General features: G+C 42.3%; 1 protein-coding gene across 1 annotated transcript in view; it reads left to right on the forward strand.

Annotated features, from left to right (window-relative positions):
* LOC124266055 (laminin subunit alpha-2-like) overlaps nucleotides 1–19,701 on the forward strand; it is a 145,055-nt gene that overhangs the window by 55,888 nt on the left and 69,466 nt on the right. The window contains 1 exon segment of the mRNA XM_046700874.1: nucleotides 335–615. Coding sequence (XP_046556830.1) covers nucleotides 335–615 — 281 coding nt within the window.

The raw sequence follows: 19,701 nt of genomic DNA on the forward strand, positions 1-19,701 counted from the left end.
AAGTTACCTTATTTGTGGATATTCTGTTCACACTATCAAACCATGGTTAGTCTGTACCAAGTCTAATAATGTAAATCCCCTTCCCCTAATTCATTATATCAAATAAAAGGGGTGAGGGGGTAGCCTAGTGGTTAAAGTATTCACTTGTCATGGTGAAGACCCGGGTTCGATTTCCAAAATGGGTACAATGTGTGAAGCCCATTTCGAGTGTCACCTGCCATGATATTGCTGGAATATTGCTAAAAGCGGCGTAAAACTAAACTCACTCACTCATTATATCAAATAAAAACATGTTTTTATAGTTGACTACAATACCATCTCCTCTATATTTCAGACCTCTTCCCAGTTGTGTTTAACCTTGCGTCCCGAGCCCAAATTGACGCCAATGCAACGTGTGGAGAGAAGTCAGAAGTGTTTTGTAAACTTGTGGAACATGTGAGGATATTCCCGGCTTCGAATCGTCATTGTGATATTTGTGATGTGGGGAGTTCGAATCCTGCTCAGCGCCATTCAATCAGAAATGCCATCGATGGGAGCAACCTCTGGTGGCAGAGTCCGACGCTAACCAATGGGTTTAAGTACAACTATGTGACCATCACCTTGGATCTTGGACAGGTCAGTGACTTCTGGTTTTCTCTATAGTCTCCTGGGTCCCTGTTCACGAAACATTCATATTGCTACGACATTCGTAAACATAATAAAACTAAAGAATTACGACAGGTCGTAATGTTACGAACGCTCAGGAAAATACTTACCTTCATCAGCAGTTATGATATTTTGGGATGCCATTCCCCATTTCATCGTAAGGTTTTTATATAACCCTCTCTAAAGAGACAATATTCAAAAGCATTTTATACTTTTGTCCTGCCTTCCCCAAATATTTGTATTATTACCCTCCCCTTGTGACTGAAATAAAAATTTTAGTTACCCTGAAACTCGAGATTCCCTCTAACAGATTCACCCTCATAAAAAATTACTGGTAACCAATATCATCTTAAAATATTGCATAATGTTTATTGGGGTATATAAAAGAAGTTATTATTAGTAAAATAATTCATGATTCTATGTACTGAATATGTTGTTCATCCATATATTGTTATCCTTCCTTAGCGCTGAAGGCCTGGATTCGATTTCCCACATGGGTGCAATGTGTGAAGCCCATTTCTGGTGTCCCCGCCTTGATATTGCTGGAATATTGCTAAAAGCGGCATAAAACTAAACTCACTCACTCACACTATCCTTCCTTAGTTCCCAAACTTCAAAATGCCTCTCTAAGACATTATCATTCCATAGACTCAAGTACCCAGATGTTCCTGAAACACGGCAGATGGCTCAAGCATCAGAATAACATTGCAGCGTGGTGGTGATTTGAATCCAGTGTGTTGTAACAGCCCGTGCACACCTGTAGCTCAGAGATAAATTGTGGCAGAGACAGCCCTCCATACTTTACCAGCAGTGTGTATCTTAAATAGCCATGTCCCTGTAGAGGTGGGTTATTAGGTGTATCAGGTGAACTTTAATTAGCCTTGCAGACTGTGCACATGTAGAGCCAACAGTGCATTGCAGCCATTGTAATTTCCCAGACATTCTACCCAACTAAAAAATTACATTAACAGTTTTTTATTGACTTTTCATGTTCTTTTACGTTTAGTAGTAATGTGATACGCTTATGAATATCAAAGCTTAGTGCTTTTTAATTTTTAGTGACAGAACTGAAATTTGATTTGAATTTTATAATTAGACACCTAGGTGAGTGATAGATACAACTATAGGTTTAGGTACAAGTAGTGGGTGGGTTTCATTGCTCAAGGTTGAGAAGATTTAAATTTGAATTATATAGGGTGTTTGGGAAGTGTTGCTAGCTAGTGTGATCACACATATTTTATTGAAGTAACTCATTGTTGACTTATTTGTTACTTGTGCACTTAGTCATGTACATGTATTTACAAGTCTATCACTTAAACTGACCTGCAAAAGAAAGTATACACTTGAAAATTGGATTTGACCCAAACTTACAAACATCAACTAAATACTACTGGGCTGAAACCTGTTGCTGAACTATTATGTACTTATGGTCAAATACACAACTATGACACATCACTATTGAAGAACTATTTCTTATTTCATTTTTAGCCACCTTCCATTATAGGTGTATAGTTTCTTTTTCCCTGGCAGATTAATTGAGTAAACATGCATATAGTTAACCTTGCATCCAGAGCACTTATAACAAACTCCAAGACTTCTATAACCATATAGGTCACTGTAACCATAGTTCATTATAGGGGGGAGGTGGTGTAGCCTAGTGGTTAAAGCATTGGCCCGGAAGGCAACACAACACCATTTCTGGTGTCCCCCATGTGATATTGCTGGAATATTGTTAAAAGTGGCATAAAACCCAACTCACTCACTCTCTTGTTCATTGTACACATTTTGACTAAAATCCAGCAAGTGAATGGGCACAAAAAACAATGAGCTGTATACATCAGTTCGTTATGAGCTGTATACATCAGTTTATGAGCTGTATACATCAGTTTGTTATGAGCTGTATACATCAGTTCGTTATGAGCTGTATACATCAGTTCGTTATGAGCTGTATACATCAGTTCGTTATGAGCTGTATACATCAGTTCGTATACATCAGTTTTATGAGCTGTATACATCAGTTCGTTATGAGCTGTATACATCAGTTCGTTATGAGTTATGAGCTGTATACATCAGTTCGTTATGAGCTGTATACATCAGTTCGTTATGAGCTGTATACATCAGTTCGTTATGAGCTGTATACATCAGTTTGTTATGAGCTGTATACATCAGTTCGTTATGAGCTGTATACATCAGTTCATTATGAGCTGTATACATCAGTTCGTTATGAGCTGTATACATCAGTTACATCAGTTTTGTTATGAGCTGTATACATCAGTTATACATGTTATGAGCTGTATACATCAGTTGAGCTGTATTATGAGTGTTCGTTATAGACTCTTGCTTGACAATGGTATAAGAAGAATGTATACCAAAATGTTGCATCATATGTAATAAACAAGCCGTGCTCCTTTAAGTTTCTTGCATCTGTAAACATAGTTGACTGTATATATGTTTTTCTTATTTAATTTTTTTTTAACATGCTGTTAAATAGCAACAGTTTGGGTGTTTCTAAAATGTCATACACTATACCTGGCTGTATCAGCAATCTGGGATCATCTGATAGGATACTGGTGTTTATCTGTTTACTGATAACCCTGAGTAGCACCTAGTGCAGGTAATACTGGCGTTAACATGGTGATTGACAGCAACTTACACACCTATGGACAACTGACATGGGCAGCCATCTACCAGGGATAGTGCTATTGACAACATGGCCAGTTTCACTGCTACAGGTTGTCAGTTACTTTACTGTTGATAATATTGTGATTTCCATGCAAGGGATCAACTTGTCAGTTTGTAGAGATACCGAGGGACAAAGTTATCAGTTCTGTAATCAGTTCTTGGTCTGATATAGACGCCAGCTTTGAGCAATTAGTGGAGGTACTTCACAGGAACCATAGAACTAGTGTTTATAATGAAATAAGATGGCATCTAAATTGGCTCGAGAAACAATACTGCTGGGTTACTTTAGAGAGCAGTGGTTAATAACAACAGATGATATACATTGCATATTGCCTGTCTGTCAAGTATTGAGTGGATGGACTTATTAACCTGGTTAATAACAACAGATGAGACATTGCATATTGCCTGTCAATGTGTCTGTCAAGTATTGAGTGGATGGACTTATTAACCATACTGTTCAACCAACTTTTTGTTGGCAAGAATTTTATTACTTTTGTTGGATAAACTCAAATTTATGAAGGTGTTGATTGTAATTATTCCATAGTCAGTAACAGAGTGGTTGGTAAGCTGGAGAAGGGATAAACTAAATATTTTTACCGCCTAGCTAAGGCATTTGTTGGCATGATATTAATTACTTCTACTGGGTTAATGCTAATATATGTAGAAGTTAATCGCAGTTACCACTGATTAATGGTGTGGTCGTGGGTCAGAGAACAGGTCAAGGCAGCTTGGGGTCAGGGAAAGGTGGGCTTGTACAACTAAGACATTTCATACAAATGGAAACAGAAAGTCCACAAGATGTCAGGTGTATACAGAGAGCATGTAGAAGAATCTTATATCTTCAGACACTGCTTGACTAGTGAAGATCCGGGTTAGAATTGATCTTCAGTAACCCATGCTTGTCGTAAGAGGCGTCTAATGGGATCGGGTGGTCAGGCTCCCTGACTTGGTTGACACATGTCATCGTATCCCAATTGCGTAGATCGATGCTCATGCTGTTGATCACTGGATTGTCTGGTCCAGACTCGATTATTTACAGACCACCGCCATATATCTGGAATATTGCTGAGTGTGGCATAAACTCACTCACTCACTCACTCACTCAGACAGCTCATCTGATCTTACATCCAATCAGAAATATGGAAGTTCTGAGCTGCATAAACTACGTTCCATTTCGAGAAACATATGCAAATAGCTGGGATTCCCATCAATAGTATCTCCAGGGATTCCACACACTAAAGCATAGTCTCTGAAAGTAAAGACTTTTATAATAAAAACAGATAATTCCATTTGAAATTGGAAAGGAGACCCAGTGAGATGGGCGATTTTGAACCTGAGGAAAGTGTAGACTTCATTAGGGATTTTGCATTACAGAAAGGGCTGGTCGGAAGGGAAAACTGATATGGTTCAGAGACTGTGAAAAAGTCCTAGGAGTTCCCAGCACCATCCTTTTAGGGTCATATAGCTCAGGGCTCTCAGGTACAATTTGCTGTGCAGAGTTCCTTCCCTTGGGCAGACACAAAAGCTAGGTTCATGGGTTCGAATCCCACTTCATCCTTCATGTTTCTAGGTTTGCCAGAACCATGTCCATACTAGCTTCACCGAAATCGTATACGTCTAAGACCTGAGTCATTTTGGGCTTTTTTCCCACACCAAGCAGACCCGCCATGATATAACAGAAGTACTGTACAGGGGCATTAAGCCCATCTCACTCACTCAAACCATACTCAGAACCCACTGATGAGGATCAGATGGTTATAGTGTCTGACCTGTCATGTTGCTCATGTTTTCAACCACCGGTTTGCCATCTCTCAGCCTACTTATTTATCCACCATTGTGATATCATCATCACCATCATAGGATATTTGTATAGCGCATATATCCATGCAACTAGTACATGCTCAAGGCACTCGTTTTTTCCCCCTCGATCACTGGATGTCAATCTCAATGGCACATAGTATTATCAATCTCGACTCCTTGGGGAGTATACAACTCTTGCAGCCACTAGGCGCACCAAGTTATTGCGGCTTTCCCATCCTTACGAGGTACCCATTCACAGCTGGATGGACAGGGACACATAGTGTCAGTACTTTGTCCAAGTTGCTGTACCCACAACTAGGTGTTTGCACGTATTGATATGACCACCATCTGGTCATTTACCAACGGATTTGTGGATTCTTTTAAGTGCACAGGGTTGTGTACTGTACACAAGAGATTGTGACAACACTGAAAGAGTGCACACAAAGTTGACTCCAAGCTTTTTACACCCGGTCACAGGTGGGCTCGATCCGGGCACCTCAAGCCTGCTGGATCACTAGCCTGGCGCCTTAGACAGCTCGCCCACCATACCCACCATAGCTCGACCCTAGATAACTTCTGCAGAAAACAACACTCACTCAGCAACCATAGCAACCATTCAACCAGTGGAATATAGCTCATCCAGTTTGGGCTGGTCATCAGACAGAATGCTGGGCCAATGTTTAATGACCACCTGTCCACAATTGATGATGACATACAACAATTCCTCACTTGCTGGCCTGCTCTCATGGCCTTTCAGACAGCTGGGGGTGTAGAGGACATTAACAATACATTACTGTCACATCAACAAATTTCCACCTGTAGCAAACCTGCAAACGAGCATTGTCTTCTATTTGTTCCATGTATAACGTCATGAGAGAAACCAGGAGATGACAGATGATGCAAGTCAAGATGTACTTGATGTTCTTTGCCTAAAGACATGCAAGCATGTTCTGCTTCATAAACAATTATCATGCACAGAACACTGTTTATTTAAAGAAAGTTTATTTCGATTCACTCGGAGCATTCTGCACTAAATGATGGATCAAAGTGTTTATGAGTTTCCACGTTTTAAGGATGCCTCATCAGACCTGTGAAACTGATGGGGATTGTAAAATGTCATTTTTTGGTGCATGTTATTTGTGATGTTCTGTCTGAAAACAGGCTTTAGTAAACCATCTTAGACAAATAAAAGGACCTGTTTCATGTTCCAGACCCTATCTTCTTCAAGACGTGAAGTAAGAATGTAATTCTTGGCAGACAGCTATCAGCTTCCACTTGCTATTCAGGGGCGTAGGGGTAGCCTAGTGGTTAAAGCATTCACTTGTCATGCCAAGGGCCTGGGTTTGATTCCCCTAGTGGGTGCAATGTGTTACACCCAGTCCTGGTGTCCCCTTCCATGATATTGCTGGAATATTGCGAAAAGTGCATAGAACTAAACTCACTCACTCCACATGCCATGAGCATGGAGAAGGTCTGGTTCCTTAGAGCAAGGTCCCTAGCAACCTTAGACTAACATGTAGTATCTGAAATGAACATATTTTGCAGAACAAATGTATTTCTTAAATTACTTTGATAAGATGTAATGAAACACAGCCAAGAAACTTTCTTCATTTTATTGAAATGCAATGATATATACTTGCCAAATATTATACACTTGTATGAGCTTTCTGGGATATATTTGTTTCATATAAGCATTAATCCCACTCATTGACACATTAATATTGAAAATTTCAGGACTATTTTTGACAGTTTCAAAGTTTAAAACGCTGCACTAATCTCCTCTCAACCTGTCAAATCAATTTGCGCAGGACACCAATATTACTGAACCTCTTAAAACCACAACAATGAGTTTGACACAAAAAGTACAGTACTTCTACTGTACAAGCTTTATCGGGGCAATCTTTCTCTCTGACACACTCAACAAGCAGGCTATTTAATAAAAATAATCATCGACCCTTAACGGTATCCACAGAACCTTTCAACATCGCCAGTCAATTCTAACCACATCTGCCTTGCACTCAAGTCCTTTAAATGGTTATAGAATTGTGGGATATGGGTCAAGTTTGAACATGGGTAAGTACACAGTTATAGCAGTGTTCCAATACAGATATTTTGGAGGTAAAGAGGTATTTGTATTCACTCAATGCTGGCTTGAACTGAAGAGTCTGAAAAACATTTTGTCACATTTACTTTAGATAGACCTGCTGACATATTTATCAGAGATATGCACATGTTTTGTGTTTGTCAACTTTAATAACTTTCCTTAAAATTGAATAGAAGCTTCTCTTCCGAATGAATAGATGAAGGGTTGCTTAGTCGGCATAAAAAGACCTAATGGCTTCTCTGGGTGAGTGAATGAGTGCGTAATATTGTTAGGGTATACCAGCTATTGAGGATACTGAGTTAGAATTTTTACTAAGTTGCCAGCTGTGTGAAATAGTCGCTGGCCCGCTAGCCCGCTAGGTGGGTAGTAAAAATCCAGTCAGGCCAGTAAATTTACACAGTCACTGACCTGACTGGCTAGTGAATTTTCATGGGGTCATTGTGTAAATCACCCTATCTGACTTGTTATGTTATAATATACTTTTCAATCATACAAGATTATAGCCTGATAAAAATGTTCATCATGTCAGCAGCTTAATGATGAAACCTGTGTCATGTCGACAACATATTATTCTCATCTATATTTCAAATTTCAGGGAATTGAATCGTTTTGTGGGCTAGTAACTTTCAGGCATAGCATGCCCGACTGGCTAGCAAATTTCGGAAACTATTTCGCACACTGGTTCCCAGTAACCGTTACTGATTGTAAGTAGTGCTGTAACGATGCATTGAACAATCGATGGATTGCAATTGTTGAGTCTCCGATAGAAATTAATCGATAGTAGCAAAGAAAAATTATCAATGCATCGATAGAATGTGTTACTATCGATAGTTTAGTAATTGACTTCCGATGATTAATGCGTAGCGCAAAATACATTAATTATAAGTACCAGATTCGTTCACTTTGATTTAGTGTTATCTGCCCCTGGTATCTCTTAAACAAGCATGGCGGCAAACAAGACATGCGACGCAGAGTTTGTAATTGTGAATAACAATAAGTTTGTTTTAACTGTTTTCTTGATCTGGGCTTCAAGTTTCTTGGGGGCGGTGGGGTAGCCTAGTGGTTAAAGCGTTGGCTCGTCACGCCGAAGACCCGGGTTCGAATCCACACATGGGTACAATGTGTGAAGCCCATTTCTGGTGTCCCCCGCCGTGATGTTGCTGGATTATTGCTAAAAGCGGTGTAAAACCAAACTCAGTCAGTCAGTCAGTCAGTCAAGTTTCTTGTTATTATTAAAAGAGACTAAAACTACTTCAACTTGTTTTATTTCATATAAACTATACATTCATTTGAGAAATGACTTCAAATGAGACAATTCAACTAGAAATAGTCGCAATAGTATGTTGCAATAGACTATCGCTATCACAATAGTTGTTTCCCCCTCAATAGTAGAGGCGACTTACACACTCAGTGGACCCATCGACTGAGGTTTATTGTGTTATCTTACCTTAAGGGCATAGCTGATAGTTGCTCATGATATCAATCATTGGGATGTCAGGTCCTGACTTGAATTTTACAGCCTGTTGTGAAAGAGCTTGAATATTGTTAGGAGTCATGTTAAACAACTTACAAGAAAGTAGTTCACATATTACAATAATGAGGAGTTGAACCTGTTCAGCAGGATGGTTAAACACCTCAACCACTGAGCCACCACCCAGTTTTCCAGGTGTGTGAGAGATGAATGGTGGGAGCTGTGTTATATGTCTTGACTAACAACAGCTATCGGTTCCCAACTGTGCTATTTGCACTGATACCCAATGATATTCAGAAAGACCATTAATGATAAAAAAAATTCTTCAAAGTGGAGATGAAAGGCTAGTCTTACATATAACAAGTCTAAGATTGTTAGAGAGTATGTAAACTGAAAATAATGATTTGAGACCATATTGTTAACATCAGGTTTCCTGGATACAATTAGTCTTTTGTCTGTGAGGGAAAACTGCGATAATGTTCGTAGAAAGTATTTAAATTTTCAAGTGAAATTGCTGACATTACACATTCCATAATTTAAAAAAATAAACCTACTTGGAATGTGGCCCTAAGCTACCACTGCAGCAATGGGTGGCAAGTGTTTTGATTGGTTGGTATGCAGACCTATGTGTCGTGTTCATCTATATTGTGATTCTAAGCCACTGTTAATCCTCCAAAACTAACACTATTGCATACCATGTTGCATCTGTTAAAAGATCTTTACTCTGTCAATAATGAACATAACAATGAATAAATCGTTTTTCAGTACTAAGTTAGCTTACCATAAACCATAAACCATAAACCATAAACCATAAACCATTTACTGCCCTATGTCTTGTTCCACCTGATGAATGTCTCTTGAAATTAATCCCAGAGTAGATTTTAGTCAAGCATTGGTTATTAATTCTGCTATTTAGTACAGTCATGCCTTGCCATAGCACACGTCTTGGGGTCCAAGGGTGACCCTCCCGCGTTATATATAACACGGAATAAAAGCCAAGTAAAATCGTAAAATACCATAGACATAGCATAACTGCTATTTCGTGTATTGTGCCCAGTCAAAACTATGTCATATTGTCGGAGGTGAAAAAACAAACATCACTAGACATGAACATAGAGATTTTTTCTGGGTTACATCTTCTTTTATTCTCGAGTACAACGTTTCAGGGCTTGTTCTGGCCCCATCATCAGATGTCTCTTGACATGATGATTCAATTGTCGCTCCTGTTATGCTACCTGTTATACAACTAAGCTGGAAATGGCAATCAGCTGTGTCAGTTTGACTTATAGTCACCATTGACTGCCCGCGGTACATACCACTTTGATTGTAAAAGCAAAATGATGGCAATTTATGTCAAATATGACTTCATATGACTGTATAAACATCTGCAAATTATACTTTACCATTAATACAAAACAGACTTCCTTACCATGTGTTGCAGACTAGTAAATTCATTAGGAAATGCACCTGTCTTTCTTGCTGTCCCTGAGCTATAATATTTTCCCTTCTACCCGGACCTAACTCTATATAATTGTAATAATAATATAACCCTAAATGAAGCAAGTGTTTGTTTATATGTATGTTATATGTTGTTTATATGCAAAGCCGTACTTAGACAGCAATATTTCAGCTAAATGATGTCTGTATATAATTGAGTCTGGACAAGACAATCCAGTGATTGACATCACAAGCATCAATCTGAACAATTGGGATGCAATGATGTGGATCAATCTCGTTAGTGACCCTGACAACCCGATCCCATTAGTCGCCTTTTACGACAAACACAGGTTGCTAAAGACCAATCCAAGCCCAAATTTTCATCGGTCTGAAGCAAGTGTAGATTTTCCACAGGTTTTGAAAATGGGCTCTTTTTCAGCTTAAACAAAGTTAGCAGTTTCCATCAAAATTACATATCTTCAGAGACTAACTGTTAGTCCAATACACACATTGAGATAGCAGATTTCCTCACCATGTGAAGGTGTTTAGACTGTTAGACTGTTTAGCAAATGATATCAGTCAACAAGAGACTATTAATCCAGAAATTCACACTGTAGTGCGTTTGTTTAACGCCTTGGTGATAATCACAATGTTTTGTGCGTGATATCACAGAAAGATAATTTCTGAAAGTGACCCATCAGAGTTGGAAACAGTCCCATACTGTGTTCCAGGGGTTTTATTGACCACTCTCTATTCAAGTGTACACAAGTCCTGTGTACAGCAATCAATGGCATGTCAGTTGAATCGGTAGGCCTAACCTGAAGTTAGTGTCTGAATCATACCCCATCTACGACTACACATCAACGGAACACTTTGAAGACACATAAACCACATACTTCTTATACAGCTTTCAAATTTATGAAAGCCGTATCACCGGAATCCATGTAAAACCTTGATTCGTTGAAACCTAGAAACACAGCATCCAATCCTAGCTTCATGGTCACAGTGCCAACAGCCTCTTAGATCATTCTTTAAATCAATCCTTCAAACACTTCAAACACGCACATTTGAATATGTTCCCAGGATGCAATTCCTTGTAATAAAAGTCTGGGATTAGGTGGTCAGACTGGGTGTCTTTGTTGACTGTAGGTCATCCAACCAAGAAGGTGAAGACCATGTTAACCAATGGTTTGTCTGACCCAGACAGGGTTCACAGGTCATTGTAATAGAGGCTAAATATTGCTCACTATTGCATAAAACAAACTCAAAAACAAAATCTTTCAAACAAGAACAAAGTGCAGCCAAATGGCCCAACTGTACAATAAGCCTCAACCTCAATCTTCAACTTCATTCTCATTCTCAACCTCAACCTCAACACTAAACCTCGACTTCAACCTCAATCTCAACCACAACTTCATCATCAACCTCAATCTTCAACTTCATTTTTATTCTCAATCTAAACCTCAACCCCAATATTAACTTGAGCTTCAACCTCAACCTCGGCACTAAACCTCAACACTAGACCTCAATTTCATCTTCAACCTCAACCTCAATCTTCAACTTCATTCTCAATGTTAACCTCAACCTCAGCCTCAATCCTATCATCAACTTCAGCCACAACTTCAATTTCATAAGCAGTAATTCAAATGTGTCTCCCAGTGATCACATCCAACTCCATTCCTCCATCACACTGTTTCTCCTCCAGACACCAGATGTTGTAATTCCATGTAAACATGGGTAAGATGTGGTTGTGTGGACATGGGTGTATATTTCTACATCAGTCAATGCCTCAATCATGTCATCAAACAAAATCAAACATTTTGTATGCACATATGACCTCCAAGATCACAGCTAATGTTTTCCCGGAGTTGTCAATTGCCCCTGTCACAAGCAAGGTGTGTGGTACCTGGGCCTCATAGGGATTACAGGGGACAGAGGTCGCCACGGAGACAGTCATATTACACAGAGAGGCTCTGTACAGAATGTGACTCGGGTTGTGTAGATCACATTCATAATCTTGGAAATATTGTATCTGTTGCTTTTCAATTGGTTCTTTGTCTGATTCAATCTTTGTGAAATATTTTTGAAATAACAGAGTGAGTCCTATTATTTGCCTTTGGAACTGGAGAATTTGTCATCAAGATTCCTTCAAAATGAAATAGCTGAATTAGTTAAAGGTCACAGGACCAAAAAAGAAATAAACTACACACATGCCCCTTGAGTGTCCAAACATTTGCTAGGGATACAGATATTATATACTGTGCCGTTATATGATGACAAATCTTATCAAATAGACCTTCCTTTAATTGTGTGATGGACAGAGCATCTACCCCCATAATGGGCCTTGGTCCATGTGGGGGCCAGGGGCTCCTCGGACTGAGCCTACCCCTGTAACAGGCCCTGCTGTGTGTCTGGTGCTTTCGGACTGAACCTCTCCTCCTGTAATGGGCCAGACTGTGTGGGTAATGGTCTCTGACTGAATATCTACCTCTGTAACAGGCCCTTCTGTGTGTGTGGTGGTCTGGAACGGACCCTCTACCCCTGTAACAGGCCCTGCTGTGTGTGTGGTGGTCTGGAACGGACCCTATATCCCAGTAACAGGCCCTGCTGTGTGTGTGGTGGTCTGAAACGGACCCTCTACCCTTGTAACAGGCCCTGCTGTGTGTGTGGTGGTCTGAAACGGACCCTATATCCCAGTAACAGGCCCTGCTGTGTGGTGGTCTGGGACAGAGTCTCTACCCTGTAACAGGCCCTGCTGTGTGGTGGTCTGGGACAGACCCTCTACCCCTGTAACAGGCCCTGCTGTGTGGTGGTCTGGGACAGAGCCTCTACCCCTGTAACAGGCCCTGCTCTGTGTGTGGTGGTCTGGGACAGAGCCTCTACCCCTGTAACTGGCCCTGCTGTGTGTGTGGTGGTCTGGGACAGAGCCTCTACTCCTGTAACAGGCCCTGCTGTGTGTGGTGGTCTGGGACAGACCCTCTACCCCTATAACAGGCCCTGCTGTGTGGTGGTCTGGGACAGACCCTCTACCCCTGTAACAGGCCCTGCTGTGTGGTGGTCTGGGACAGAGCCTCTACCCCTGTAACAGGCCCTGCTGCTGTGTGGTGGTCTGGGACAGAGCCTCTACCCCTGTAACAGGCCCTGCTGTGTGGTGGTCTGGGACAGACCCTCTACCCCTATAACAGGCCCTGCTGTGTGTGTGGTGGTCTGGGACAGACCCTCTACCCCCTGTAACAGGCCCTGCTGTGTGGTGGTCTGGGACAGAGACCCTCTAGGCCCCCTGTGTAACAGGCCCTGCTCTGTGTGTGGTGGTCTGGAACAGACCCTCTACCCCTGTAACAGGCCCTGCTGTGTGTGGTGGTCTGGGACTGAGCCCTACTACCTAACAGGCCCTGCTGTGTGGTGGTGGTAAGCCTCACCCTGTAACAGGCCTGCTGTGTGGTGGTCTGGAACAGAGCCTCTACCCCTGTAACAGGCCCTGCTGTGTGTGTGGTGGTCTGGGACAGAGCCTCTACCCCTGTAACAGGCCCTGCTGTGTGTGTGGTGGTCTGGGACAGACCATCTACCCCTGTAACAGGCCCTGCTGTGTGGTGGTCTGGGACAGACCCTCTACCCCTGTAACAGGCCCTGCTTGCTGTGTGGTGGTCTGGGACAGACCCTCTACCCCTGTAACAGGCCCCTGCTGTGTGTGGTGGTCTGGGACAGACCCCTCTGCCTGTAACAGGCCTTGCTGTGTGTGGTGGTCTGGGACAGAGCCTCTACCCCTGTAACAGGCCCTGCTGTGTGGTGGTCTGGGACAGAGCCTCTACCCCTGTAACAGGCCCTGCTGTGTGGTGGTCTGGGACAGACCCTCTACCCCTATAACAGGCCTTGCTGTGTGGTGGTCTGGGACAGACCCTCTACCCCTGTAACAGGCCTTGCTGTGTGTGGTGGTCTAGCTGGGACAGACCCTCTACGCCTGTAACAGGCCTTGCTGTGTGGTGGTCTGGGACAGACCCTCTACCCCTGTAACAGGCCCTGCTGTGTGGTGGTGGTCTGGGACAGACCCTCTACCCCTGTAACAGGCCTTGCTGTGTGTGTGGTGGTCTGGGACAGACCCTCTACCCCTGTAACAGGCCCTGCTTGTGTGTGGTGGTCTGGAACAGACCCTTTACCCCTGTAATGGGCCCTGCTGTGTGTGTGGTGGTCTGGAACAGACCCTTTACCCCTGTAACGGGCCCTGCTGTGTGTGTGGTGGTCTGGGACAGAGCCTCTATCCCAGTAACAGGCCCTGCTGTGTGGTGGTCTGGGACAGACCCTCTATATATAAACCATGTAACAGGCCCTGCTGTGTGGTGTTCTGGGACAGACCCTCTACCCCTGTAACAGGCCTTGCTGTGTGGTGGTCTGGGACAGACCCTCTACCCCTGTAACAGGCCCTGTGTGTGTGGTGGTCTGGGACAGACCCCTATATAACCCTGTAACAGGCCCTGCTGTGTGGTGGTCTGGGACAGACCCTCTACCCCTCTACTGCTGTGTGGTGGTCTGGGACAGACCCTCCCTGTAACAGGCCTTGCTGTGTGTGTGGTGGTCTGGGACAGACCCTCTACCCCTGTAACAGGCCCTGCCTGTGTGTGTGGTGGTCTGGGACTGAGGCCTTGCTGTGTGGTGGTCTGGGACAGACCCTCTACCCCTATAACAGGCCCTGCTCTGTGTGTGGTGGTCTGGGACAGACCCTCTACCCCTGTAACAGGCCCTGCTGTGTGTGTGGTGGTCTGGGACAGACCCTCTACCCCTGTAACAGGCCCTGCTGTGTGTGGTGGTCTGGGACAGACCCTCTACCCCTGTAACAGGCCCTGCTCTGTGTGTGGTGGTCTGGGACAGACCCTCTCTACCCCTGTAACAGGCCCTGCTGTGTGTGTGGTGGTCTGGGACAGACCCTCTACCCCTGTAACAGGCCCTGCTGTGTGTGTGGTGGTCTGGGACAGAGCCTCTATCCCAGTAACAGGCCCTGCTGTGTGGTGGTCTGGGACAGACCCTCTATATATAAACCATGTAACAGGCCCTGCTGTGTGGTGGTCTGGGACAGACCCTCTATATATAAACCATGTAACAGGCCCTGCTGTGTGGTGGTCTGGGACAGACCCTCTACCCCTGTAACAGGCCTTGCTGTGTGGTGGTCTGGGACAGACCCTCTACCGCTGTAACAGGCCCTGCTCTGTGTGTGGTGGTCTGGGACTGAGCCTTGCTGTGTGGTGTTCTGGGACAGACCCTCTACCCCTATAACAGGCCCTGCTCTGTGTGTGGTGGTCTGGGACAGCGCCTCTACCCCTGTAACAGGCCCACTGTATGGTGGTCTGGGACTGAGCCTCTATCCCTATAACAGGCCTTGCTGTGTAGTGGTCTAGGGATGGAGCCTCTACCCCTGTAAAAGACCGTGCTGTGTGGTGGTCTGGGACTGAGCCTCTACCCCTGTAACAGGCCCTGCTCTGTGTGTGGTGGTCTGGGACAGAACTTCTACCCCTGTGATGGGCCTTGATCCCTGTGTGCTAATCTGAGACGGAGCCCCTGCCCCATTTTCAAGCCTGGTTGTGTTTGTGGTGGTCTGGGACTGAGCCTCTTCCTGTAAGGCCCCCTGAGCCAACAATCTCATGGGTCATTCCTCACCATTGTTGACTGTCACATAACATCCAACGTGCAAATTGAACGTGTCGCCAGCAGATACACTTGACAAACACCCCATAGTGTAACATGCAGGGTGCCTTTAATACCCGACACATATTTCTGTGGGGGTCTATATGAGGGGTGTGAGAAGGGATGACAGGGGGTCTGTACAAGAACTGATAACATTGTCACAAAAGCTCTAAGTAAATTTAGTTTTTCATTTTACAATATCCATAACATTGAAAAATAATCCTATTCAGAGAGTTCAGGTGTTTCAAAAGAAGAAAAGGTGGTTTTCAGTAAGATATAATCACATTTTGCTGTATTTTTTACATGTCTTGTGATGTGTTTTGATACTGTGTTGTAGGATGTCGTGTACAGGAGATAGGAAGGTCAGATATTGTATCCATCGGATACCTTATTTTGTGTGAAGGTGTTATCCGACAATATGGCCGATTAAGGGTAAAAGAAGATGTTAGCCATAAAGTTGATCAATATTGAACGCCTAAAATGCCACTCAAGTGACTGAGTATTGTTTTACGCCGCCTTTAGCAATATTCCAGCAATATCACAGAGGAAGACACCAGAAATGGGCTTCACACATGTACCCATGTGGGGAATCGAACCCAGGTCTTCGCTGTGATGAGCAGACGCATTAACCACTGGGCTACCCCACCGCCCTAAAATGCCACTCAAAGAAGCTATGATGTTTTGTTTGCGTTTTATTTATCTGCAAGCCTCAGTCAAACCTTTGTGAGAGACCCAAGGTCTAAAACTGTCTAAAGACTTTAGGAAATAACGGTAAGCAAGCGTACATATTCGGACAGCAGTCCCTTTATCAACAATGGCCTCAACTAGTGCCACATCAATCATTGACAAAAAAAGTATAAAAAAATAAGATTGAGGTGTGATGTCGCAGTCGATGACCTGAACACCTGCACACCCTGCTTTTGTGGGGGTTTTGTTATGTAATCTTCTAGATAAACATGTATTTGCTCAGGGGTGGTTCACTTTAACCGGAACTATCTGTTACGGCATTGTCTTGATTTTGTCACAAGCGTGGGAGGCAGTATTTGGACTACATATGACTCACAGATGATACATCCGGGATTAACTATGATATTGTTAGGCCATGAGGATGGTTTTTATTTGCCAAGGTTAAAAATCACATACAAATTGGCTGTGGAAGTTACATGGTTTATTTGATGTGAAGGTTGTGTATAACCTATCAGGACCCAGGACTAGGAGGTGGGGTAGCCTAGTGGTTAAAGCGTTGGCTCGTCACGCCGAAGACCTGGGTTCGAATCCCCACATGAGTACAATGTGTGAAACCCATTTCTGGTGTCCTGGTGATATTGCTGGAATATTGCTAAAAGCGGCATAAAACTAAACTCACTCACTTGCAAAAAACAGTCTTAGTAGTAAGATGATTGTAGCTCCTATACTTTAACGCTTAGGCTTACGATAATCTTAGTGCTACAATTACTTTGTGCAAGTGGGCCAAGGAATGAATATTGGTGTTTACTCTATCAGAGGCTTTGCTCCCAGTATTGGCTGTTGGTAGTGGCCAACGACTATACTCCTCCATGCATAGTATTTTCTAATAGATATTAGCATATATGTTCCAGTACATAATACAGCTGAAGAGAAAAAATAATTAAAATGTAAACATATCTTTATTGTTGTTTATTATTATTAAGGTAATAAAGATTTTTCATTCCAAATTGACATTGTATGTACTATATCAGGTCTATCATTTGATTGTGAATAATGTTGCATGTTGATTCCCAGGCTGAAACTAAAGCGTTTCTCTAAAATAGCTAGGTGTGAAACCAACGGAGAACATAGAAATGTGCTGTATTGTATTGTATTCTAAAATTAACTAAGTTCACAAATTAAAACAAATGAATACAAAGGTATCCTATGGCAGTACAATAATGTGTGGCAGTACAAATTCATGGGACTATAATACAAGAGCAGGGATTATAGCAATGAAAACGAAGGTGTCCCCTGGTGTCCGCTGACATCATAATGCTACAAGCTGCATAAAACCCAACTAACTGTATCATATGTAGATGTCTCTTGTTGAAAACAAGTTAATCATTCCTGCCGGATACTGAATCCTATATTGCCGCTTGGCCTGCAGTGTATTGATGTTTTACTGTAATGTTATTCATTATTCTTGCATTCCCATACAAAATCCATGGCAGGTCCAGGCTTATGTTCTGTGTAAGGTGACATTGTAAGTTTTTTAAGCTTCACACAAAATATGTGTCAGAATTGAGGTAATATATTACAATGTCATATTTTATTATCTCCTTGAGACAGCAGCTACTCATATAGAAATCTCTTCTTTGATGTTGCATTTTTTCATGCTGAGTCGGCATATTTACAGAAGGAATTTGCAGATTCAAGGCTGTTGTGAGGATCATGTCCTGCTGATGCATATATCGGAGTAGATAATTAAATTTGATGTTTTTGTATGCTTGTTTAGACCTGTTTGGTATCTTGCTTCTGGTGATCACGTCAGTGGTCTAGTGGGTAGTGCCTCTGCTTGGAGAGTGAGAAATCTGTGGTTTGATTATACCACAAGATGGTACTTGTTGTTCCCCTGTCTTACAACGCAAGTATGGGTCACTGTAACAATGTTGCAAAATGAGAGCTATTTCAAAGGTTGATGTACAATTACTTTGTAAACAGTGCAAAATAACCTGCAGTACTTTTGCAAGTCAGGCTTGTGTCATTTCTGGTCAGGCTTTGAATCCCATATTTGATATTTGCCTCAATGACGTATTGTTTGTAGGTTTCACCTAATAAGTTCACATCTTTGATCTCAGTCCTGTAAAGATTTTATCTCACATTATGATCATATGGTAAATCCGATTTGTTTTACTTCTGACACATGTTAGTTCCAATCTCTGTCTGTATGTAATGTGATCCACAGTATGTCATGGTATGTCATGTTGGTCCTCAGTATGTCATTGTATGTCATATTGATCTTCAGTATGTTATGTATGTTGATCCTGTCTGTCATGTTGATCCTCAGTATGTTATGGTCTGTCATGGTATGTCATGTTGATCCTCATTTTGTTATGGTTTGTCACGGAATGTCATGTTGATCCTCAGTATGTTATGGTCTGTATTGCTATGTCATGTTGATCCTCAGTATGTTATGGTCTAATGGTATGTCATGTTGATCCTCAGTGTGTCATGGTATGTCATGTTGATGCTTACTACGTCACGTTGATCCTCAGTATGTCATGGTAGTCATGTTGATCCTCAGTATGTTTTGGTCTGTCATGGTATGTCATGTTGATCCTCAGTATGTTATGGTCTGACTTGGTATGTCATGTTGATCCTCAGTATGTTATGGTCTAATGGTATGTCATGTTGATCCTCAGTGTGTCATGGTATGTCATGTTGATCCTCAGTATGTTTTGGTCTGTCATGGTATGTCATGTTGATCCTCAGTATGTTATGGTCTGTCATGGTATGTCATGTTGATCCTCAGTATGTCATGTTGATCCTCAGTATGTTATGGTCTGTCTTGCTATGTCATGTTGATCCTCAGTATGTTATGGTCTGTAATGGTATGTCATGTTGATCCTCAGTGTGTCATGGTATGTCATGTTGATCCTCAGTATGTAGTGTCATGATTCATGTCATGTAAATTCCTCAAAGACGCAAAACAACAATTTACAGTCTTCTTTTCTTTCTTGCCAAGCATCTGTTCACAACTTTTTTCAAGTCACTGTCTGAAACTGACGATGCATTCAGGCTAATCATGAGAAGTCCGTTGCAATTTTGAACACTGAGTCTGTTTCTATGATCTGTCACAATCAGTTTCACTTTTGAGAACACTCTCTCAACTTCAGAAGTGGACAATCACAGTTGCATGAATGGACAGTAATTGAGCGAT

Source organism: Haliotis rubra, unplaced genomic scaffold (genome assembly GCF_003918875.1).
Source record: "Haliotis rubra isolate DU_JTF1 unplaced genomic scaffold, ASM391887v1 Scf10, whole genome shotgun sequence".
NCBI classification, from domain to species: Eukaryota; Metazoa; Mollusca; class Gastropoda; order Lepetellida; family Haliotidae; genus Haliotis; species Haliotis rubra.